Source organism: Colobus angolensis, unplaced genomic scaffold (genome assembly GCF_000951035.1).
Source record: "Colobus angolensis palliatus isolate OR3802 unplaced genomic scaffold, Cang.pa_1.0 Scaffold224, whole genome shotgun sequence".
In the NCBI taxonomy this organism is placed as follows: Eukaryota; Metazoa; Chordata; class Mammalia; order Primates; family Cercopithecidae; genus Colobus; species Colobus angolensis.
In genome coordinates, this window is record NW_012115422.1 from 1,931,537 (window position 1) to 1,956,124 (window position 24,588).

Here is a 24,588-nt window from a genome sequence, read left to right on the forward strand (position 1 = left end):
ACTGATAGTGCAGTTATAATTGTATAATTAGCAGAGACTTCAAAACAACTTTAGGACTGTAGTATATTAATCATAATCTCAATTCCCCTAGGGGGAAGGAGAAATGAAAAGTTTCACTGGAATGTTTATGATGGGATTGGTGGAGTAGAAGAAAAGGATAGCTGGGGCGGGGAGCAGCCTGTAATCCCAGCACTTTGCGACACTGAGATGGGAGGATTGCTTGAGCCTGAGAGTTTGAGACCAGCCTGGGCAACAGCAAGACCCCATCTCTACAAAAATTTAAAAACTAGCTGAGTGTGGTGGCATGCAAGTGCGGTACCAGCTATTTGGGAGGCTGAGGTAGGAAGATCTCTCGAACCCAAGAGGTGGAGGCCTCAGTGAGACTTATTTGCATCACCGCACTCCAACCTGGATGACGGAGTGAGACTTTGTCTCAAAAATACAAAGATAATTGGATTTTATGAAAATCATAGTATCATAATTTTATCATCTCAAAATAAGAATATGCTATACTGCACGAATTTGATACAGAAAAAGTCTGAGACGGGGTACATATGGAACAAAAAAAATGAGACATTCTCTCAAATGAATTTATGAAAATTCTAAGGTGGTATGTTCTTTCACAAATTATAAATTCCTAGGGAAAAACAACTTTGTTGCCAAAGCTACCAAATAGATGGCTGCTGTACTACTTTCAAGCTACAGCACAAGCATGCTGGGAGGGCTAGGCTAGATTATTTCTGAATGAACTTCAATAATAATTCCCACAACATATCCTGAGTCTCATTAAGTTCTTGACACTGTATTAATTATTGTATATATATTACAAGAATGCTCACGGCAAGACTATGAGTTAAATTATTCTCCTTAAAGAGAAGGAAACTGAGGCAGAGAGAGGTTATATAATTCACCCACGGTAACACAGTTAGTAAGTGGTAGACCATGACAATCTGGCTTTTAATAACTATCCTAAAATACTGAGTACATACTTACTATGTGCCAGAGACAAAACTCAAGTCAATTTGACTATCATATACATATACTCATATGTACTTTTATTCCAAGTGTTTCCTACATGGTAATGAATTTGTCATTATAAATCTTAATCATAATGACACATTCATAAGACAGAACTCCTATGAAATGTATAGTTCAGAAAGTAACTCTTTTTTTTTTTTTTTTTTTGAGACAGAGTCTTGCTCTGTTGCCTAGGCTAGAGTGCATTGGCGCGATCTTGGCTCACTGTAACCTCTGCCTCCCAGATTCAAGCAATTCTCCTGCCTCAGTCTCCCGAGTAGCTGAGATTACAGGCACCCGCCATCACTCCCACCTAATTTTGGTATTTTTAGTAGAGATGGGGTTTTCTCATGTTTGCCAGGCTGGTCTCGAACTCCTGACCTCAGGGTATCCACCCGCCTCGGCCTCCCAAAATGCTGGGATTATAGGCGTGAGCCACCATGCCCAGCCCAGAAATTAACTCTTATAAACTAGCATTAAAATATTCAATATACAAACCACATAAAACTGCATGAAAACTAAGAATTATTGTTACTAGGCTGTCAAAAGTTTTGATAAACTTTAAGAGAAACAAAGACGGTAAAATGTCAGAAAATATGAAATACACAATATTTGTCGCATCACATAGATCACTGGTAGATAAATAACTATAGTACGATATGGCCTACTAAATAATTTTAAAACTGCTAAAAAATACAACTTATTCCCAGCAATAATTCCCTATTAGGTAATCACACTTTATTAATCATAACTCCAAAGTTCACAAAATTATGGCAAAGCAAACGCATTCATGCTCTGCTGACAGTGTAAACTTGCTCAAGTCTTTGGGGAGGCAAAAATCTGGCAACTGCAGAAACATTTATATCTTTTGACTAGTAATTCATTTGAGATTAGTATCCTACAGAAACAATTCATAAAAGAAAAAGATAAATGCACAGAGATGTTCAATTCAATGTCAAAATAGGCATAAACTGAAAACTATTATTTTCCTGTCAGGCATTTAGTACAAATTTAATACTTATTTTTTAACTATCAAGTAACAAATACCATAAAGGTTATACAACATGGAAAAATACAATGCTATAAAAGTAAAATAAAAATAAAAGTAAAATAAAAACTTGTTTGATATAATTCTGTAAAAACTGTAATATATATGCACAAACTAGAAGAAAACAAAAATAACGAACACAATTATGTTAGTATCACAAAACAAGCTGATACATAAAAAAATTGTTCCAACACATGTTTAATAAATAAAAGCAAACATACTAGCCCAAACAGTAAAATTAGAAAAACCAAAGCTATAAAATTGGAACAAAGCTAAAAAATTGGAATGACAAAGGTTTCAGTTCTGCTAGCAAACTAAAGAATATTTAGGGAATATATTTATAAATTTATGGTCAATATTATAGATAACAATACTATATATTACAAAAATTACCAAAGTCCATATGGTTATTTTGCCAATTACAATTATTTATCCCTGTCTTTCCCTACCAAGCTTGTTGAGAATCTCTACTATAATAAGCCACTACTACTGTTGGAAGTATTTTCTATTCCTTGGGTAGAAAGGCAAAAGAGTGGTTGAGAACCACTATCTTTGTTAAGATACAGAATGCAAATATGGGTGAACAGGCAAAGCCCCCAAAACATTTTATTTACATCTCTTCTTTACTGTCAATGTCAAAATGCCAAGGAAAAAAACCATCAGTAAACATACTTAAAAGTGAAAAGGAAGATGGGTGTGGTGGCTCGTGCCTGTAGTAATTCCAACACTTTGGGAGGCCGAGGCGGGTTCAAGACCAACCTCGCCAACATGGTGAAACCCCATTTCTACTAAAAATACAAAATTAGCCAGGCATGGTGGCAGGCACCTGTAATCCCAGCTACTCAGGAGGCTGAGGCAGGAGAATCACTTGAACCCAGGAGGCGGAGGTTACAACGAGCTGAGAGCGGCACTGCACTCTAGCCTAGGTGACATAGCGACTCCATCTCAAAAAAAAAAAAAGTGAAAATGAATACACTAGTTTCAAGGTTGCCAACAATAATTGAAAATATATATATATAATGAATACATATTTATTTATAATCATATAATATGTAACATTAAATACACCTGTAACATAAAATAATGTATAAAAATAGGCCAGATGCAGTGGCTCATGCCTGTAATCCCTTAAAAGTGAAAATGAATACACCAGTTTCAAGGTTGTCAGCAAGGTTGTCAAAAAGTCTCAACAAATTGAAAAGACATATATAAGGAATACATATTTATTTATAATTATATAATATGTAACATTAAATATATTTATAAGATAAAAATAGTGTGTAAAAACAGGCCTGGTGTGGTGGCTCACGCCTGTAATCCCAACACTTTGAGAGGCCAAGGTGGGTGGATCACCAGAGGCCAGGAATTCAAGATATGCCTGGCCAACATGGTGAAACTCCATCTCTACTAAAAATACAAAAATTAGCAGGGTATGGTGGTGCACCCCTAGGAATAGCACCCCTAGCTATTCCGGAGGCTCAGACAGGAGAACCTCTTGAATCTGGGAGGTGGAGATTGCAGTGAGCCAAGATTGCACCATTGCACTCCAGCGTGAGAAACAGAGGGAGACTCTGTCTCAAAAATAAAAAATAAAATAAAATAAAACACACTTACTGATGGCCTTAAAGATCCACAAATTTCCTTGATTTTCTATGAAACTATCTTATACCTTACTATATAACCTTTTAACCTTAAGAAACATAACAAAGGAAATAAAATGCTCCATGGGGTTTTCCTTCAAACATAAATAGGTGATTACTATCCTACTACTTCAACATTAAAACTTACATAAAGAGAACATGCAGCATTTTGGAGAAGTTCTTAGCCTTGAGGAATTGGTGTGAGTATAAGATAAACACAGAAATACTAAATTAAAGTCCAGATTATAACAATACCAAGTGAGTTTTTTGTTTTTGTTTTGTTTTGAGATGCAGTCGCACTCTGTTGCCCAGGCTAGAGTGCAGTGGCACGATTTCGGCTCACTGCAACCTCCTGCTCCTGGGTTCAAGAGCTTCTCCGGCTTCAGCCTCCCCAGTAGCTGGGACTGGAGGCGCCCACCAACGTGGTTTCACCGTGTTGGCTAGGCTGGTCTTGAACTCCTGACCTCAGTTGATCTGCCTGCCTCACGTTCCCAAAGTGCTGGGATTACAGGCGTAAGCCACCACATCTGCCTAAGGTGGGATTTTTTTAGGGTACATTTTAATTATACAAAATAAACCAACAAGTGCTATATGCATTGACTTTTATAAAAATCAGTTGAATATTAATTATTGTTATTCACTGAATTTTAAACAAGAGGTTCTGGTGAAAATCTGGTTTTAATAAGGGAGACTTCAACTACTTTATCTTCTCCAATGACATTTTAGTAAGAATAAAAACGATAAAGAAATGCCTACCTATACACATATTTCATATTGGAAGGAAGAGCTTGAAGACAAAGTAAGTAGAAAGAGCACACATTGGTGAGACTGTTTACCTGATCTAACATGATCTAACAATTTACCAGACAAGAATGTATGTATCATTAAAACCCAAATTTTCCAAAATACAACAAGTTGGGTAGAAAAAATGTACATTATTCTTTGAAGAGTTAATGCTACTTATAGATAGATGTTTGATGTATGGAATATTTTTCAACCATACTCATAGAGCTTTCAGATCCTGAATACTAATAAAAAGCACCTCCACCCCTATTATTTGTTAAATTGCTGACAACCATTTCTACTATTTATTTATTTATTTATTTGAGACGGAATCTCGCTCTGTCGCCCAGGCTGGAGTGCAGTGGAGCGATCTTGGCTCACTGCAACCTTTGGCTCACTGCAACCCCCGGCTCACTGCAACCTCCGCCTCCCGGGTTCAAGGGATTCTCCCGCCTTAGCCTTCTGAGTGGCTGGGACTACAGGCGCCACCACAGCAGGCTAGTTTTTTGCACTTTTAGTAGAGAGGGGGTTTCACCGTGTTAGCTAGGAAGGTCTCCTCACCTCATGAGCCGCCCGCCTCGGCCTCCCAAAGTGCTGGGATTACAGGAATGAGCCACAGCGCGCGCCCAGCCTCTATTATCTCAGCTTAAAAATAAAAAACAACGCCAAAGAAAAAAGTGCAGGAATTCCTGGGTTACATATTTAACTAATAATAATACAGTGCCCCAAATACGAAATAAACATTCGGATAAGGTATTTTAAAAAGGATTTTCAGGAAATGCACCCGGAGCTACAGAAGGTATTGTGTATCCTACACACACACAAAAGGTCCCTGAAAGCTCCTTCCTTACTGACAATTAAAATAATACATAACATCTAAGTTCTAAATTTCCACGATATTACATTTTAAATCATTTCTTAAAACTTAATGGCAGTAGCATTCTCTCAAAGCAAGATTAAACGTCTTGGAAAGGCAACATACACATCACGGCAAATTTGGAAGATTCTCAGAAATTCTTTTACACATCACAGTAAATCTGGAAGATTCCTAGAAATTATTTTACAAAGACGAGGATTCTTAACTATTACGCAACTACTGACGGCCTTAAAGATCCATGAACTTTCTTAATCTGCAGAGGGGTATCTGTATTTTTAAAACGCATTTTACAAGGATGTTCCTATCATTTTGAAACAAAGTTTTTACGGTGGATTCCTCAAGTAAGAAAAAAAAATTTAATACATGATAAAACTGTTTCTGTGTTTGTACTTCAGGGCACTTAAACCTGTAGGTGTTACTTTTTAACAAGCTTTTATAAAGCTTTACCTTCATAATTTTGATTCATGAGACCAAAGCTATATGGCTATTTAAAGATTAGAACGGCTGTTACTGACAATGATAACGCCAGTGGTCATGTTTCTTCAAATAGGACAAAAAGTGTGCTCAAAGGAAGTCAGTTTTTGTTCTGATTTTAAATGTATATCGTAAATGCATGCATTGTGACGTCTCCATAATTTAAAACCTCTAAGAAATTTAAACTTTCACATTATAATTTAGGGATTAGTCAATCCCTTAGTACCAGTTAAATAATAGCCAGGAAAGCATTAGAAAACCTGAAGGTACATGTAAAGAAATGCTTTACATCACTACTTAAAATAGGTGTTGAATTTTAAGAGAAATATTTCTTTCAGTAAAATTTCTGATGCCTAAGGTCCATCAGGAGTAATCTCTTTTACTACATGATATTCACAGTAGTTTTGCTCTTGGCCTCACCAGTTTTAAGACTCTCCATTAAGTAAAGCCAATTTTATACTACCTAGGGGCACAAAAATAGTCCCTAGCTCCTCCTCTCTTTTTCCTCCTAGGTTCGGTTAAACGAGCGAACATGGAAAACACGTACACACACTCCCTTTCGGCCCTGGTCCCTAGGGCACTGATGAAAAGCAAATTATTTCTTTACATAAGGTCTGCTGTCCACCCAAAGAGATTAAAAAAAAAAAATAGGGGAAAATACCAGAATCAGTCTGCACCCACACCTAAGCCCCGCCCCACCGGGAAAAAGTGGGGGGTAGCGGGACTGTGAGGGTGGCGGAAAGGACGGAAAAGGCCGAGACTTCCAGCTCCCAAGTTCTCCACACCATTCTTTCCTTCAGGCTGCACCGCAGCCAGGGACCCTGATTCTATTTTCAGCCGCGCCTCCCGATCCTGCTCCCCGCCACCATCACAAATACACGGTCCTCAATCGCTTGAACACTGGGTGGGGAGACTAGAGTGGGCCCTCTCCCCGCCCAACCCAAGGACTGGGGGTGGGAGAGGTCTCCCTGCGCACACGGCTGACTCGACGCGCGCCCCGAGGACCTCTGAACTGACCCAAGCAGGGGGAAGATAATTCGGAGGGAGGGGTCTAAGAGGAGCCGTTATTCCTTTTTCCTCTGCCTTAGGAAAGCGCGCGAGAGGGAGGGGCCGGAACAACGAACGCTGGTTACCTAACGGTCCGGCCCAGCCAGTCAGGCTCCCAAAGCCCAAACCGCGCGGGCCGCTAAGGTAGCAGCAGAGCCACAATCGCCCCAAGGGCTAAGAAGCACGTCAGGAGCACCCGAGGTGATGGGAAACGGGGGGTGGGGACTGTGCTGAGCGACGTCGCCATGTTAGCACCTTCTTTCTCCGTATCCCTACAGTCTCCAGCCCTGCTGACCTCTGCCCATCATTACTCACCTTTCCAGGTCACTAGTTCATGATCCTTTCGGTCACCTGCGAGCCCCGAGCACAGCCGTGTTTACAAACCACCCCTGGACGAAAAGGCTGAACGGCACTTTAAAGGCCACGGGCTCCCACAGGCTTCCGTCCTCTCTCGCGAGATCGGACTGACAACCCTCCCCGCCGCCGACCCGCCCCGCTCCCGGCATCCCCCCCTTCCTTCTCGCGCCCCTCCCCTCCATGCACACGCCCCTTCTTGCCTTCCTTCTGAGGGAGAGCCTCCGAGTCAGGTGATGCCGTCCGGCTTAAGGAGAAGAAGGCGGGTCTTCCGCAGGGCGGGTAGAGGGGACGGGCACCAAAGAGCACTCGGGCGCTCATGATTGGGCAAGGAGCCCGAAGGGCGGGAACCAGAGGGCCCAAGGAGCGTTACCTCTGTAAACCCAAGGCTGTGGAAGGCTGTGATTGGCTGTCGGCTGGAGGAGGGGGCGGGTGCAGGCGGCGGAGGAGGGCTCGGCAAGGTGTTCGCGGTGTGAGGTAAGGAAGGTGAGCTCCAGAAAGGCTGGTAGGGGGAAGCAGGATGGGTCTTCCGAGCCCAGCCCCAGGAGCCGGGTGTCTCCGTTGCCGTCGCTTCCCAGCACTAGGTAGGGAGGTGGGTAAAGGTAGGCTGCGTTCCTCAGCCCATCCCCTGGCTCCCCGGGAGTCTGGACGGGGAGCTTCGGGTTAGGTGAGGTTTGGGGGAGGCAGAGTTTGCTGGTAATTCCCCATCCCTCCCCTCCAATAAACCCCACACAACTTAAAGATTTTAATATTAACTGTAGGGATGTTGGTTATTCAATAAATAGGCACAAGTTGAAAAGTATGATCAGAGGCCTCTGAAAATTTACTCAATAAAAGTTTTTCAGTCTTTTATTTTTCCATTTATTAAATACTGATTTCTAGTCTGTAACAAAATTATGAACTAGTTTATATATTAACATAAAATACACTCTCAAAATTGTTGAAAGGTTTTAGGGGATATTATGAGAGTTAATGAGCCTGAAGTTCAAGAATGATATCTGGCATAAAAGTGAAATTGTAATGGCATGGACATTTTCACAGGTAGGTCTCTGGACTGCATACATGTATATAAGCCAACTCAGTCCTCTTTTAAAACTAATTTTAGTTAAAAAACATTAAGCCAAATTATTAACACTTTCCTACTTAAAATGAAAGTGTTGTCCCCATATAGTAACAGTAATGTAGTTGTGTCATTGTAGTGTAACACTACTATGTCAGCAAAACCTCACAGTTCAGATTACTCATGATGGAAATGGTGGACAAAATGTTTGATTGACATCACAATTGTTAGGTCTAGAAAACATTGATTAAAATGATGCTTCTCTCTCCATCTCTCAAAACAACTAATGTGAGAAAAAGAACTAGAAATGTTACAACATTTCAAAAGAAGTTTGGGTCAATTAGAATAGACTTTTTAAAAAATTATTTTTCCATTCACGTGTATTAAAATTTGAAATTATATTTTTCAGTGTTGATTCAATTGGGCAATAGCTTTGGTTTTAAATTTCTTATTTCTACTTCTCCGGTCTGTTGTCAAGCAGTTAATTATCTACATGATGCATTCGAGGAACACATTTTGAAGAAAGTCTTTCAGTTCTTTTTAGACAAGAGAAGAACTAGTGATATGAACAGTACTCTGATCTGTTTTGATAATTCAGTTTCAGCTAATTTTCTAAAGAGAAGGTATACCTAAAGTGAGAAAAAAAATAAACAAGATAGGGGGCGGGAAATAGGTGGAAACTATGCCAGTCTGTTATATATGCATTTTGGCAGCCTGGCGTTTAACAAAGGGTCTCACTTTATCCACATGAAATTTCTAGTTCCACAGCAGTTTGTTTACTATAGTTTTTCTACAAGTGGGGAAGACATTCAGCATTGTCAAAATGAATGTAGTTACCATATTCAGGTCTGATTCCATGAACTTGTCTCACTACTTATTCATATCCTCATAAAATGCCATCCTTTTCCATTTTTGTTCTCACTTCTGCATTCCTCAATATCCCCAAGGGTCCTAAAATTCTTTACAGTCTTCTCTTTACAAATGCAGGAAACTTCTTCTAGACCTCGTCTTCACCTGTCTTGTTCCATAATGCACCTACCCAAAACTTAGTTCTAAGAGAATTAGTGAGGGTCTAGTGAATCCCCTTTAAGAACCCAGCATGACTGCTAAATAAAACCAATATTCCTTAGATACAAAATGAGGCTATTTGAAGAAAATGCATTTCTGTTATGGAAGTGTTAATAATTAAATACCATAAGAATCAATGATGGTCTCTAAACGCCCTCAAAATCTTGCAAATGCCACATAAATGTAGTATTTCCACCTTAGTATGATAGGGCTGTTAATCCATAATGTGTTAAAACTGCTCACAAAAATTCTAAAACTAATGTGTGTGTGTGTGTGTGTGTATATATATATATATATATATATGTGTATGTTCTCATGCTGCAAATAAAGATATACCCGAAACTGGGTAATTTATAAAGGAAGGAGGTTTAATTGATTCACAGTTCAGCATGGCTGGGGAGGCTTCAGGAAACTCACAATCATGGCGGAAGGGGAAGCAAACATATCCCTCTTCACCTGGCGGCAGCAAAAAGAATGAGTGCCCAGCAAACGGAGAAGTCCCTTATAAAACCATCAGATCTCTGAGAACTAAGTCACTATCATGAGAATAGGATGGGGAAACCAACCCCATGATTCAATTATCTCCACCTGGTCCCTCCCATGACGTGGGGATTATGGGAACTACAATTCAAGATGAGATTTGGGGTGGGGACCCAGCCAAACCATCTCTCTCTCCATCTTCCCTTTCAACTTATCCTCCTTCTCTCTCTTGCTAATAATTAATTGACAGAACACAGTTTCTGTTTGTCTGCAGCTAACCAAAACATAGAAGACTACAGGGCACCCCTTACGTCTGCTTGGTACAACTAATCCTAGGCTTAGGGAAAGAGCCTGTACATTTTCATGATATTCTCAGGATACAGCCTAGTACAGTGGATTAGCTGGGATTTTATCAGTGGAATAAAGGTAGGGGTGTGTGTGTGTGTGATGTGAAAGGGGTGGGGGACACAGGACGTGATTACCCCACTGATATCTGAGATGAAATAGGATAATGTGGGCCCAGACATTGTACAGACATTTTGGTAGCTTCTATCTCATGGCAGATCTTTTCCTCTCTCTGCCAGTTCAGGGTCTTCCTGCACATTGCTGAAATGGCCTATGTTAAAGTTACCTCTCAGCACTTGTCCTCATTATGGAAATTCTAAGTGCAGGGATGTCTACCCTCCAACCCAAATCTTGGGTTTCCCAAAATAATTTATAATTATTGGGGTGTGGCATTATGGGGGAAAAAGTCTATGTTTATCTTCACATCATACCAGTTAGCTTATACTAGCTTCAACAAAACCAGTCCAGAGAGAGGGAGAATGGAATTTAAGGGCCTTGGTTTTTTTCTTGATGCTAATGCCCCCTCTTTCTCATCAGACTCACCAGAAAGAGGGTTTGCTGTCATTATATTCTGCTCTTTATACAATATTAGGTTATTAATAAAAATAGTACCACTCCTACCTTTCATGGCTTCCCATAAATGACCCCTCTGTGTTATTTCAATTTATCACCTTTATTGTGTCTTCCCTTGTTCCTTACTCAGTCTAAAATGCATAGGTCATCTTGTTGAACAGTATGCTTGTTTGCTGTCTGCCTAGAGCCACTTTGACCTTCCATCATCTCTTCTTTCCAGTGCACAACCCTGATAACCCTCACTGCTCTTTACATCAGTTTGTATTAACAAGCTTCCCAAAATTGCTGGAGAGTCACAAAACTAGGTGAATGATGTTCACTACCAATTTGTTACCTGTCTGGAGCTGGGTCCCTACTGCTGCTCTGCATTTCTTTTATGAACATCTAGTCTGTGCTGTATATACCTTTCTTCTCTTTTCAAGCCCAGATCTGTAAAATTATACCTCTTGTATTTAAAAGCATATGAAAAACAAAGTTCATCATTTCCCCAAATCAGCTTTTTCCTTGTCGTCGCTAACAGTCACATAAAAAAAAAAATCAGAGCATGGGCTTTAAGGAAGATCTGAATTTGGATCCCGACTTTGCCACTTAATGGCTGTGTGATTTTGGGAACTGTTTAACCTCTGAGCCTATTTTCCTTTGCATCTTGGAAATTATTCCCAAGTTTACAGGTTGTTATCAGGGTTAAATAACAGTATAGCTAGCACTTACTAGATGCACACACCCTCTCTTCTCCTAACTGGTTCCTGAGATCTAGGCATTAAATCCTACTGATACTACCTTTGCATTGTTTTTGAAATATAGTTGATCCTTGAATAAGGTTGGGGGTTCGGGGCATTGATTCCCCCCACCAGTCTCCCATGCAATAAAAAATTTGCATATAGCTTTTGAGTTCCTCCAAACTTTACTAACAGCCTACTGTTGACCAGAAGCCTTACTGATTACATAGTTGATAAACAAATTTTGTACTTTATATACATTACATACTGTATTCTTACAATAAAGGTGAAGAAAAGAAAATGTTAAGAAAATCGTAAGAGAAAATACATTTCTAGTACTATATCGATATCATTAAATTTACAAGTTTACACCATCTGTTTACAAGATGAATTGTCTGAAATGGTGACAGTTGCAGCTGCGGACCTCTTCTATCTATGGTGCATATCAAGCCATTCAACTTCTTGCAATGTCATGACTTTGCGTCGTGGGACCGCTTCTAGCATCACTAGTAGTACTCAGTGTAGGTTCCATGGTGTTATTCAAGATTTATAATATTGCACTAACCCAGTGAAAAATATGCAAGAACTGGCCGGGTGCGGTGGCTCACGCCTGTAATCCCAGCACTTTGGGAGGCTGCGGCAGGCAGATCACCTGAGGTAAGGAGTTCGAGACCAGCCTGACCAACATGGTGAAACCCCATCTCTGCTAAAAATACAAAAATTAGCTGGGTGTAGTGGCAGATGCCTGTAATCCCAGCTACTCAGGAGGCTGAGGCAGGAGAATTGCTTGAATCCGGGAGGCGGAAGTTGGCAGTAAGCCGCCACTGCATTCCAACCTGGGAGACAAGAGCGAGACTTCATCTTGGAAAAAAAAAAAAAAAAAAAGCAAAAATTGCAAAAGATCACTTTTTTGGTGTGATACACAATTTATTGGAGATGAACTGCCCCACGGAGATGATGAGCATCACAGCATTTTAAGTGGATATTCATAACACTTAAGCTCACTACAATAGCAACAGGAGGTGGCCGCTAAATTATTACAGTAGTACAGTATGTTCTTCAGTTAATTTTATGCAGTTATGGTTTACTCCATCTCTACATTTACATTTCTCTCAACTGTAAATGGTACAATGTACAGGCTATGTGCATGTTTTGATAAATTTAAATTTTTGTAATAGATTTATGTATATTTTATGGCACTAAATGAAGTAGACCAGTATCTACATATTTTATGCATTCATATCATTTTGTTAATTTTCTCGATTATTGCTAGGCTACATGGTTTGCCTGAGTTTTTTCAGTTTGTTTCAAACCTCAAACAATTTTCCAACATACTGAAAAAAGTCTGTGTATCAGTGGACTTGCACAGTTCAAACCCATGTTGTTCAGGGGTCAACTGTCTTCACTGCCACCATCCTAGACTAGGCCTCCATTACATCTCAGCAAAGCTACTGTAGTATGACTGCTGTTCATTGCTGGCTCCGGTCCATCCCACACACTAGTCTCCTATCAACCTTTCTAAAATACACCTCTAAACTTTGAATGACTGACAGTAGCACATGAATACAACTCACACTCTTATACCTGCCTGTTTACACAAAATGGCCCCAGTCTTCCTTTACAGCCTTATCTCACACCATTTCTGTTTCATACTCAGGGAACTCCTTGTTTCTCACATACCAATGCTGTGCTCATTTACTTTTCCTCATGCTTTTCACTAGCCAAGATGCCCTCTTCTTCTGGTCTGTCCTTGTGACATGGTTAAGGTTTGTCTTAAATTACAGATAGTACTTTTTCATGTGACTCTTTAACTATAAAATTATTTCTGCTCCCTCTGAACATCTGAACACTTAACTGCCCCTCATTTAATTCACCATTTTACCAATATCATCTTACCAATATAGAAAATCCATTTCAAGTTTGACAGAAAAATAGTATCTTTATCAGCTTCTGTTCAGAAACGAAGAAGTCAGTAAAAAGCATTTAGCGTTAATATTTGTTTGCAAAGCTCATAAGCTGAGGCAGTACTTTCTATAAAAATGGTGCACAATAAACATTTCTGCTAGGAGTAGATGCATTCCAGTGATGTACTTTCTTTTTTTTTTTTTTTTTTGAGATGGAGTCTTGCTCATCACCCAGGCTGGAGTGCAGTGGCGCGTTCTCGGCTCACTGCAAGCTCCGCCTCCCGGGTTCACGCCATTCTCCTGTCTCAGCCTCCCGAGTAGCGGGGACTACAGGCGCCTGCCAACGCGCCCGGCTAATTTTTTGTATTTTTAGCAGAGACGGGGTTTCACCGTCTTAGCCAGGATGGTCTCGATTTCCTGACCTTGTGATCCGCCCACCTCGGCCTCCCAAAGTGCTGGGATTACAGGCGTGAGCCACTGCGCCCGGCCCAGTGATGTACTTTCAATGTCGTAACTTTGTTACTAGAAATAAAAATTAAGTAAAAGGATGTATAATCAACGATGTTAAACTTCTGATGCACTATGCCCTTTCCCCTCTATAAAGTTTGAGTCATTGTGTGTGGTTTTTTGTTGTTATTGTTTTCTCAGTAGCCTTAAGACTATGCAGCCACAGCTCAGTTAGTCCATTTTCATTCTGGGAGATTCCCTCAGCTGGGACATCTCTTACAAGAAACCTGTTTCTGAATCAGTGTTTCAAGCCTTTTCAACCACCAAAACCAGCACCAAGAACAGGTCTTTACCAAGACTGTTTTTATTTAAAATATACTTGGAATAGATGACTATTAATCTCAACAATTTGCTATCACTTTTAAAATTTTATACTATGTACTTTGTATTACATAGTACAGTACTTAGTTTCAGTAAGACATGTAAAATTTGCCATTTTAACCACCTTAAAGTGTACAATTCAGTGATATTTATTATAGTATATTTACAATGTTGTGCAACCATCACCACTAATTCATCAAAATTAAAAAAATTTTTAAGCCAGATTTAGCAGTGAGGGGCTATATACCAACTTTAATGACACTCAAGTTAATAAGTTCTGATAACCCACTACCATCAGATCAGCCGTAATTCGTCCAATTTTCATAATCCTAAAAGGAATCCCCATGCGCATTAAGCGGTCACTCCCTCTTCACCCATCTCCCTAGTTCCTGATAACTACTAATTGGCTTTGTCACTATGGACTTGCCTATTTTGGGTATTTCATATAAATGGAATCATGTGGCTGGCTTCTTCCACTTAGCATGTTTTTAGGGTTCACTCACATTTATTCAGTATGTATCAGTACCTCATTTATTTTCATGGCGGAATATTCCATTATATGGATGTATTTTACTTATCCATTCATCAGCTGATAGACATTTGGTTGTTTCTACCTTTTGACTTTTATAAGTAGTGCTTCTATGAATACTTGTATACAGGTTTTTGTTTGAATACCTATTTCTAATTCTTTTGGGTAATATAGACTAGATGATGAATCAACTAAAAACGTGGCAGCAGCTCTACCTTTTTAGCTTTTTTGGGCCTCATTTCACTTTATAGAAGGTAACGTATGTATAACTTAGTGATTCTCAAACAGTATGCACAAAAATCACCTGGGAAGCCTTTTTAAAGATGCAGATTGCTGAGGCTCATGTCCAAAGAGTCCAATTCAGTAGGTCTGGAACCTAGGGATTTTTATTTTTTCAACGAGCACTGATTCTGATGGAGGCGGTCTTCCCACACTTGAGGAACTTTGGTAACTGCTCTTTCTCAATGGAAATCAAACAGGCAAAGGGCACTAAAGAAAGTAAAATGTCGCTTTCCTAATTATCAACTTTCAAAAAACCCTGAAACTTGGATGATAGATATTATGGTACAATACATTTGCTAGGGGAAAAACTGTCTATAGTAGCACCGCCTTCCTTTGAATGGGAAAAGTTTGACCAAGAAGCAACATAAAGTATTAGCAGCAAAATACTCTTGAACCAGCTATCATCCCCAAGACTCCCACTATAAACAGGTTAGCAACAGTGATAAACGCTGCCTTACAGCAACTTTTGGCTGTAAAAATCTAGCCAATTCAGTCTACTTTTTGATATTTGGTTTTTAATAGTCTTGTTCAAGTAAGAAACTACCTGCTAGTTGGACTGAACCTGTTCTGAAAAGACATGGAAGATTCATTATAAGCACACAATTGCTTAATGTGAGACTTACTGAAAAACAAAAATCACATTACCTCCCAGCTTAAGGCTTCATTTCCTAAAAAGCTAACGTGATTTATTTTTAGAACCAACCGCCTGGAAGGTGATTCTGATTTGAAGTATTCTAACTGATGTTAGACCTTAAAAACACAAGACCATCTTGAGTATTAACTATCTTTAATTAACCATATTTTATAGAAGCTCAAAACACCCAAATATTTATCCTTTATATGAATAAACAAAAGCCCTATGAATTACAATATGCAGAACACTATATAAAAGAATTCCCATAAAAATTACATTGGGATATTTTCATCAGTGGAGCAACTGCTGTAGCTTCCTCTGAATTGGACAGCATCTGTCTGAATGCACATTCTTCTTTGTGATAATCTAAACTTAGTGTAAGTACAAATCACAGAAGAAATTAAAGTTTTCATCTTTAATGAAATGACTTTGGAAATAACGTACATTTCCATGACACCAATACTACAGTTTTCGGAGTCACAGTAAGATACACAGAATTACATCCGTAATTAATAAGAATGCCAACATGTCAAGCAGTAATTTGTTACATGGCAAACAAAATCAAGAAAGCAACCATCAAACAAAAGAGACCCATAGCTTCAGACAAGGCAAATCCCAGGATAGCATATGAGAACAGCTGCTGCTTCAGCGAAGGGTTTCTAAAAGAGACCACATATGACTGTTACTTTGAAATATTAGTTTCAACATGTTTGGTAAACGTTAAAGAATCTGATTACTAGTGTGGGGATTTTTGTGAACTGAAAAGTTTGCTGGAAGAGTATTTGCCTAGATCTCTCTTATACTAGTCTCCTCAATTCTGACAATATGGTGTAAAGGTAGGGGGCTGTCTCTCAATATAAATGGTTACTTTTCATTCATTTTGATGGGTTCTGACATTCTTATCCCTCTGAAAATATGGTCTGTACCTTTTAAGATCTGACAGTTTAGGTCTTAAATAAAATAAATTGATTCTTTTAAGGAATGTGCTCTAATAATTTTATTCCCAAAATAGTTTAACAATGAGGAATGCAGACTCTTAAGTCAGATGTAGTTAAAATTCATTTTCTGATATTTACTAGCTATGACCTGGGCACGTAATGTGACCTCTGTGTCTCTAGACCTTCATAGGTGTTATTCTCATAATACCCCAAATGCTGTTATGAGAATTAAGTGAGATAATGCATACAAAGCCCTTTAAATGTAATGCAAGACACAGAGTAAGCACTTAATGCAAAGTAGCTATTATTTCAGTAGCTAAGTTTCCAACTATTGCAAGCATGCTCTTAAACTTACTTATTTAGGGATAGAAATGATTACCTGGCATAACCAATGATAAGGCTGCCAAAGACTGTTCCAATACCAGCACCAGAACCAGCCACTCCTACCGTTGCAGCACCTGCACCAATAAATTTGGCAGCAGTATCAATGTCTCTGCTGATTGCACTGGTCTGAAACTCCCTTTGGATTAGCTGAGACACACCATTCGGGGCCCCATTAAATACCGTAGAGCCCTAGAAAACAGAAAATAAAGGTAAAGGTCTATCAGTAATCACAGGTAGCTATTTTAATTAAGTATCATACTGTCAAAATGATAACTACTTTTTTACTTTGTAGCTGAGTGTAAAGAGGCAAATCAAGAGCTTAGAATAATCTCACTCTTGCAGAATAGGGATAACAAAATCTACATCTTAAAAGCGTGTTGAACATTAAACAACATATATAAATACGCTTTTAAAGTAGGGTTTTTTTGTTTTGTTTTTTTTAAAGAGAGGGTCTCACCTGGTTTGTCACCCAGGCTGGAGTGCAGTATAGTGTGGTGTGATCATAGCTCACTATAGGCTCGAACTCCTGGGGTCAAGCAATCCTCCCGCCTTGGCCTCCCACAGTGCTAGAAACACAGGTGTGAGCCATCGCATCCAGCCCAATAGAGCAGAGTTTTCAATAACTGTAGCTATTATAATTTTAAATATAGGCAACTTAAATCGATAAGACTTGAATATAAGTACTACAGTATTTCTTGGTCAAGTTTTGGATAGAGAAATTTCTCTACTTGGCTCATCTAGTTTTTTGGATAAAAGGGTGGAAAAGAATTGCCCTCAAACTCTTATAAAGTTTTTTCCTTCACTCTAATCAAAACCCTACTCTTACTTGGTAGTGTTATCTAATTTCAATTATTGCTACTATTACCTCTCCAGTCCTAGCCTCTGGTCGAGATAACACTGATGCAGAAATTGGTCTGTATGCAACTCTGGATCCAGCTCGGATCTATTAATGATTAAAAAAAAAAAGAATTTCAATATTAAGAAAGAATACAGGTAAGATTTCAACGACTTTTCTGGTACCATGAATTCTAAAAAAGCAAGCAGTAAAAATTAATCAGAGACGTCTGAATTGACTCTTCGCTGTTTGGTCATTTTTAATACATGAAGTAATTTTAATAAAGTCTCATGCTAATGAAATTGTAAAGCTTGCTACCTTAAATAAAATTTCTAATAACAATTAATTACAAAGAGAGTAAGAACTGCTTTTGACATTTCCATTATTGTAGCGCCATAAGTCAAGTCAGAAAAAAGCAATAAATACCACACATTCTTTGGCAATTTTAAGTGGACCAACAAGTATATTAGTAGTGTCACTATGAACATTCATCATTCAAAATAGCCCAGCAGTTAAAATAAGCCCTGACCATTTCAAAGATATTTCTATATGACCATTAATCATTAAAAAAAAGAGTCTAAAAAAGGAACTTAAGCAATTCTACATCAGTTTAAGAATAATCTGTGAAATATCTGACCATAAGGACATATTCCGGTCCAACTTCTCTGCCCTTGAGTGTCTATAAACTAAGGTCATAGAAAAACCCTTCAGAACCAAGATCTGATTGTCTAAGACAAATCCTCCAGATTTAGACTCACTTAAAGCCTGCAAAATTGTTATGAAAATAATACTCCAGAGGCAGGAAGAAAGACTCTGGACTCGTTCCCCCACCACCTTCTTCCGCCCCCACACGGAAAGGCAAAGTCCCTCCCTCTGCAGCAACGAGTTTGACCTACAGGCAGGCACTGGAAAGCACTGCTGAGGTGAACTAGGCCTCAGCAGCCCCCTACATCCTCTGCAGTACTCCAACCTTCGCGTCGACCCCAATCCAACAGAGAAGCTGAGAGGAGGTGGGGGAAAGGGCCGCTCCGGGTCTAAGGACAGGAGAGTTTGACCTACACCGAGTGAGGCCTGACAGCTGGGCCTCGGCTGCTCTGCCTCGCCCTAGTGGCGAGAAGGCTGAGATGCCCTAAGATTAGGAAGAAAACGGCAATGGGTTAATGGGTGAGGACACAGCCGTTCCCGGAGGGCGGTGTGCCCCGCCTGAGGGTTGCCCCATTCAACAACATGGACGCTCCAGGACAAGCGGCCCAGCCCTCAATCCCCCCGGCCCTGCCTGGGCTACGCACCAGAGCGGGCGTGCAGGCGAGCTTGGCGCAGGCGAACATCTTACACTCTTCGGGACCGCGCGGCTGGAGATACTGGGTGACAGGTGACGTGGGCTCCTCTCCCTCTTCCTCTCTGCGGAGGGAAAGAGGCTTAAGGTCAAGTGCCCTCCAGGGGCCTGTCCTTCCCACCCAGGCCCCGCAGGTTCCCGTGCACGCCGTCAGTTTGGGCCCAGTGCCCAGTGAGGCGCGGGCACAATGAATGGGTCCCTATTGGGCGCCGCTCCGCCCTGACCAGGCCGGGCTCCCTGTGCCCTCCACTTACCTTCCCGAGAGGTAGCGGCGGCACAGGAGGCGGCAGAGGTCGAAGTAATGGGACTGAGCGCGCAAGCGCGGTCCAGCTCTTATTCGTGCCGCAGCACCCGGATGAAGAAGGCGGGGTTTCGGGTGCACCAAGGAAGCTAGTCAAGGTCACTTTGTAACAACTTTATTGGCAACTAGCCGGGAAGGACAACGACAACCACCTGGTGATTGGGCAGGCAGTGAGTGGTAAGAGGGAGACAAAAAGAAAAACTGTAGACTAGCCCTGGCAGAGAGGACTAAACAGATTAACTTTTGATATGAGTTGACTGCAGGATAGTGGGTCTTTTTCTTCACGTTGTAAGATTTGGCCTTTTATCAGTTGCTACTTCTCTGTAGTAGTTGATTTTGCTGGTCATTCTCTTCCTCTGTGAAATAGGACTGTGGCTAGCGGGAGGAAAGAAGGGTCATTTACTACTTAACAGGAAACTAGGGTCCCCAGCAGAGTGAAGGTATTTATTTCAAGGAACCTGGAAAATGGTTCCAGAAGTATGGCTAATCCTTCAGGTGAAAGAGGGCCTGACCTAGAAGTACTGGTGGAGCCATAAGCAAATGAGTAGATCTAAGAGCTTTGTCATCTGGGACACAAAATTTCCTCTGGGTAAAGTGGGGGTGCTCAACTTTTATTCTAGCCCTAAGATTGGAAGATTTAAGGGATTGTAATGTATTTCATGTAGGGCTTCAGACTAAAAAAAGTCTGAGTATTCTCAAAACCTACTCAATTTTAACACCTGTTTTTGTTAAGTTTGAACAAATTATCTTCTTCAGAGGAATGCAGAAATATCTCAGAAAAATGACTCTGACTGAAATTCTGGTCTTTTTAGATCCTTGAATTATGTAAATTTAATTTAGTAATTCTAACAAATGGCTAATGGAAGTGATATCAACACGTCAACATAAGAGATTAAACATCTAGAATGCCCTGCTAAGAAGATGGCTGGGGACTGAACACCAGCCCACTCTGCCTAGAGCCCTGGCATGAGACAACATCAACCCAGAGGATCAGCTTTTTACTCATTAGCACAAAGGTGCAGTATTATCTACCAGCAACGCTGAGGAGAAGCCCTCAGAACTAACACTTGAAAAATGAATAAGACTTTGTCACTAATCCAACTTCAAATGCACATGGTTCAAAATTACAAAAACACTAATAATTTTAGGCTCAGTCGTTAGCTGGAAAATAGAGATAATTCACGTGTACAGTTCAACAAGCAATTATTCATATAGTTTCTCAAGTACTCAATTCTAACCTGAAGAACATGGTGTCCTGTGTTGTCTGCAGTAGAATAAACAATAAAGCCCTGTACTTCAATAATATGTCCTCTAGGGGAAAAAATTATTCTAAGTGGATTTATGCGTAGAGATTTTTTTTTTTTTTTGAGACGGAGTCTCGCTCTGTCGCCCGGGCTGGAGTGCAGTGGCCGGACCTCAGCTCACTCACTGCAAGCTCTGCCTCCCAGGTTTACGCCATTCTCCTGCCTCAGCCTCCCGAGTAGCTGGGACTACAGGCGTCCGCCACCGCGCCCGGCTAGTTTTTTGTATTTTTTTTAGTAGAGACGGGATTTCACCATGTTGGCCAGGATGGTCTCGATCTCCTGACCTCGTGATCTGCCCGTCTCGGCCTCCCAAAGGGCTGGGATTACAGGCTGGAGCCACCGCGCCCGGCCCGTAGAGATGGTTTTAAATGATGTTCCTATTTCTTTAGCACTAAATCAGTGGCAGTAACTATTGAGGAGGAAGCAAGAAAGAAGCCAAGATCCATAGTGGCTGCTTCCAAGTTGCATATGGAGTACTTGCTATGGCAGGGAGAGACATAGGTTCCGAAATCCAGCCTAGTCTGTTCTGTGGAGAGGCCTGAACATGGCTGTGACTCCACGGTGCTATTCTAGATAGATTAACTCAGACTTTGCTTGGTTTTGCATCCTAAGATTTGCATTATAGAAAGAGGGGAGTGGCTGGGCACGGTGGCTCATGCGTGCAATCCCAGCACTTTGGGAGGCCAACGCGGAGGGATCACGAGGTCAGGAGATTGGAGACCATCCTGGTTAACACGGTGAAACCCCGTCTCTACTAAAAGAAAAAAACAATACAAAAAATTACCTGGGCGTGGTGGCAGGTGCCTGTGGTCCCAGCTACTCGGGAGGCTGCGGCAGGAGAATGGCGTGAACCCGGGAGGTGGAGCTTACAGTGAGCCGAGATGGCGCCATTGCACTCCAGCCTGGGCGACAGAGGAAGACTCCATCTCAAAAAGAGAAAGAGGGGAGTGAAGGCCGGGCGCGGTAGTTCATGCCTGTAATCCCAGCACTTTGGGTGGCCGGGGCGGGCGGATCACGAGGTCAGGAGATGGAGACCATACTGGCTAACACAGTGAAACCCCTTCTCTACTAAAAATACAAAAAATTAGCCAAGCGTGGTGACAGGCGCCTGTAGTCCCAGTACTCAGGAGGCTGAGGCAGGAGAATGGTGTGAACCTGGGAGTCGGAGGTTGCAGTGAGACGAGATCGTGCTACTGCACTCCAGCCTGGGCGACAGAGCGAGACTCTCTATCTCAAAAAAAAAAAAGAAAAAGGGAGTGAATTGGAGTAACACCAACCAGTGTTGATTGAGGGTGGATATTTGCACTGAGGAAGTTTGAAGAAAAAAGTACCTTATGAGAGGACTAAAGTGAGGCCCTAAAGATGAACAGGGAACTCCCTGAGAAGTATCTAATCCTTTCTTTGTTTTTTCATGGACAGTGGGGACAATCATAGTAAGTTATGACATCATAATTTGGCAATATCTGATAAGACTGGGTGATTATGATAGTCTGAGTGACGATGGCAGGATGAAGATAGGAATCTGATAGTAAAGAGAAGTATGACAGATCACTCTCAAATATAGCCCTGTCCAGAAACCACCTGGATAGAAAAAAGGCCGGAGAAAGAGAATTGAGGTGTCCAACACATATGAGTGAGGCCTTCTTGGATCTCTAGCTCTCGTCAAGCCTTCCCAACACTACAAGGAATAGAAATGAGCCATCCAAATGAGCTTTACCCAAATTCCTGACCCACAGTGTCAAGAACAAAGAAAGGGTTGTCGTTTGGGTCTTTCCGCTATCTTTTTGTGTCGCCACAATGGTGCACATGAATGTCCTGCCCGATGCTCTCAAGAGCATCAACAATGCCGAAAGGAGAGGCAAACGCCAGGTTCTTACTAGGCTGTGCTCCAAAATCATCATCCGGTTTCTCATTGTGATGGGGAAGTATGGTTACATTGGCAAATTTGAGATCATTGATGATCACAGAACTGGGAAAAATTGTTGTGAACCTCACAGGCAGGCTAAATAAGTGTTGAGTTATCAGTCCCAGATTTGATGTGCAACTCAAACATCTGGAAAAATGTCAGAATAATCTACTTCTATCCCTCTAGTTTGGTTTCATTGTACTGACAACCTCAGCTGGTATCATGAACCATGAAGAAGCCAGAAGAAAACACACAGGAGGGGAAATCCTGGGATTCTTTTTTTAGCAATATAATACATATTCACAAATAAAATGCCTCATGGACTCTGGTACTAAAAGAAAAAAAAGAAACGTTGTCATTTGAAGCTATTAAGTTTTAGGGTTGTTTATTATGAAGTGCTAATATCTATTTAGTAATAGATAACTAAAACAGGAAACACTGCTAAATATTCACTACTTCTTTGAGATCCATGTGGAGGTAACAGCATCTCTTTTTTTTTTGAGACAAAGTCTTGCTCTGTCATCCAAGCTGGAGTGCAGTGGTTCAACCATAGCTCACTGCAGCTTCGATCTCCCAGGCTCAAACAATCCTCCCACCTCAGCCTTCTGAGTAGCTGGGACTACAGGCATGCACCACCACACCTGCTAATTTTTAAATTTTTTATTAAGCCAGGATCTCCCTATGTTGCCCAGGCTGGTCTCCAACTCCTAGGCTTAAACTATCCATCTCGGCCTCCCAAAGAGCTGGGCTTACAGGAATGAGCCACTGCATCCATCCAGTAGCAGCATCTTAAAATGGGGAATTTCAGTTTAAAATTCCAAGTGTAGCTCATAGCAAACCAGATAGAAAGAAGCCCAGGTCTTGGTTACTAACTGCCTTTCCTTGAAGTATTGAGGTATAGTAGGATTGTTATCATTAACTTTAGTGAGGTAATTCCAACTGACTACATGGAAAGATATTTAAATTATCTACTTTTGAATATTTTAGGCCAGGTATGCTGGCTCAGGCCTGTAATACGAGCACTTTGGGAGGTCAAGGTGGGTGGATCACTTGAGTTTAGGAGTTTGAGACCAACCTGGCAACAGAGCGAAACCCCATCTCTACAAAAAATACAAAAATTAGCTGGGCATGATGGTGTACGCCTGTAGTCCCAGCTACTTGGGAGGCTGAGGCAGGAGGATCCCTTGAGCCTGGGAGGTGGAGGTTGTAGTGAGACAAAATTACACCACTGTACTCCAGACTGGGTGATGGAAATGACACCCTGTCTTAAATTTTTTTTAAAAAAACATTAATAGCCTGCAAAAGTTTCACCAGCCTTCTCATGCTGGTGTTATTAAAAAAAATTGTTGAAATGAAAATCAGAAATATAAGTTTAAAATATTCCGGGCTGTTATTATATTTAGTTTTTCTTATAAAAGCTTTTGTGTCTTATTGTTGGCTTTAATTTGTTATCAATTTCTCTTTGAAAAAAAAAGCCTCTGAACCTGCACTAGTTTTATAGGACATTCAACTGAGGTTAGCTCAAATCAATACTATGCCCTTTCTTTGAACATTGTGAGGACACAGGGAAAAGGTAAGAGTTTCCAATATAATTGGGGCATATGAGAAATTGGACTGATGTATATAAAAAATTAGAGAAAAATACAAATTACTACACATTCCAGGACAAAGTTGTGTGATGCACTAAGGGAAATTGCATTAGAAAAGGGACTGTCCTGGTCAGAAAGTAACTTACTGAAGAGAAACTTGAGCTAGGACTTGAAAGATGGCATGATTCGGATAGAAAAGATTTCTAGGTATCTCTTAAATAGATCCTAACACTCCCAGATCTACCAACTAACTACCTACTCTGCTAATCAATTTCTAGTGTAGAAAATTTTGTCCTTAAACTTCATTTTTGACTGTTCTACAAATTATTTAAC

At 40.7% G+C, this 24,588-nt stretch overlaps 2 protein-coding genes across 7 annotated transcripts in view; both read right to left on the bottom strand.

Moving 5' to 3' along the window:
• ATF2 (activating transcription factor 2) overlaps nt 1-7,393 on the bottom strand; it is a 92,165-nt gene extending 84,772 nt beyond the window's left edge. For 2 of the 3 annotated variants that reach the window (XM_011944000.1, XM_011944001.1), the window contains exon 1: nt 7,202-7,393. The gene's annotated coding sequence lies outside the window, so the exon portion shown is untranslated. The remainder of the gene's footprint in view (nt 1-7,201) is intronic. The other variant, XM_011943999.1, reaches the window with a different exon arrangement.
• Nucleotides 7,394-14,184: 6,791 nt separating this feature from the next.
• Nucleotides 14,185-20,388, bottom strand: ATP5G3 (ATP synthase, H+ transporting, mitochondrial Fo complex, subunit C3 (subunit 9)). 4 transcript variants are annotated; one of them, XM_011944003.1, is made up of 5 exons: nt 19,410-19,458; nt 19,109-19,237; nt 17,850-17,927; nt 16,980-17,173; nt 14,185-16,321 (listed from the first exon to the last, which is right to left on the bottom strand). In XM_011944003.1, exons 2-5 carry the CDS (start codon nt 19,145-19,147, stop codon nt 16,207-16,209), a joined length of 426 nt encoding a protein of 141 aa, XP_011799393.1. In that variant the 5' UTR covers nt 19,148-19,237; nt 19,410-19,458; the 3' UTR covers nt 14,185-16,206. The 4 variants fall into 4 exon arrangements, with proteins under 4 accessions (XP_011799393.1, XP_011799394.1, XP_011799392.1 ...); XM_011944002.1 differs by having other exon boundaries at nt 15,115-16,321; nt 19,109-19,220; nt 19,410-19,513; XM_011944004.1 differs by lacking the exon at nt 17,850-17,927 and having other exon boundaries at nt 19,109-19,220; nt 19,410-19,456.
• Nucleotides 20,389-24,588: the final 4,200 nt, after the last annotated feature.

Coding starts and splice junctions, on each gene's coding strand:
- ATP5G3 (XM_011944003.1), bottom strand. CDS start 19,147: ATGTTCGCCTGCGCCAAGCTCGCCTGCACGCCCGCTCTG. Junction 17,928..19,108: donor TCGCCTGCACGCCCGCTCTG/GTGCGTAGCCCA, acceptor AATCATTAATAG/ATCCGAGCTGGATCCAGAGT. Junction 17,174..17,849: donor CAGAGGCTAGGACTGGAGAG/GTAATAGTAGCA, acceptor TCTGTTTTCTAG/GGCTCTACGGTATTTAATGG.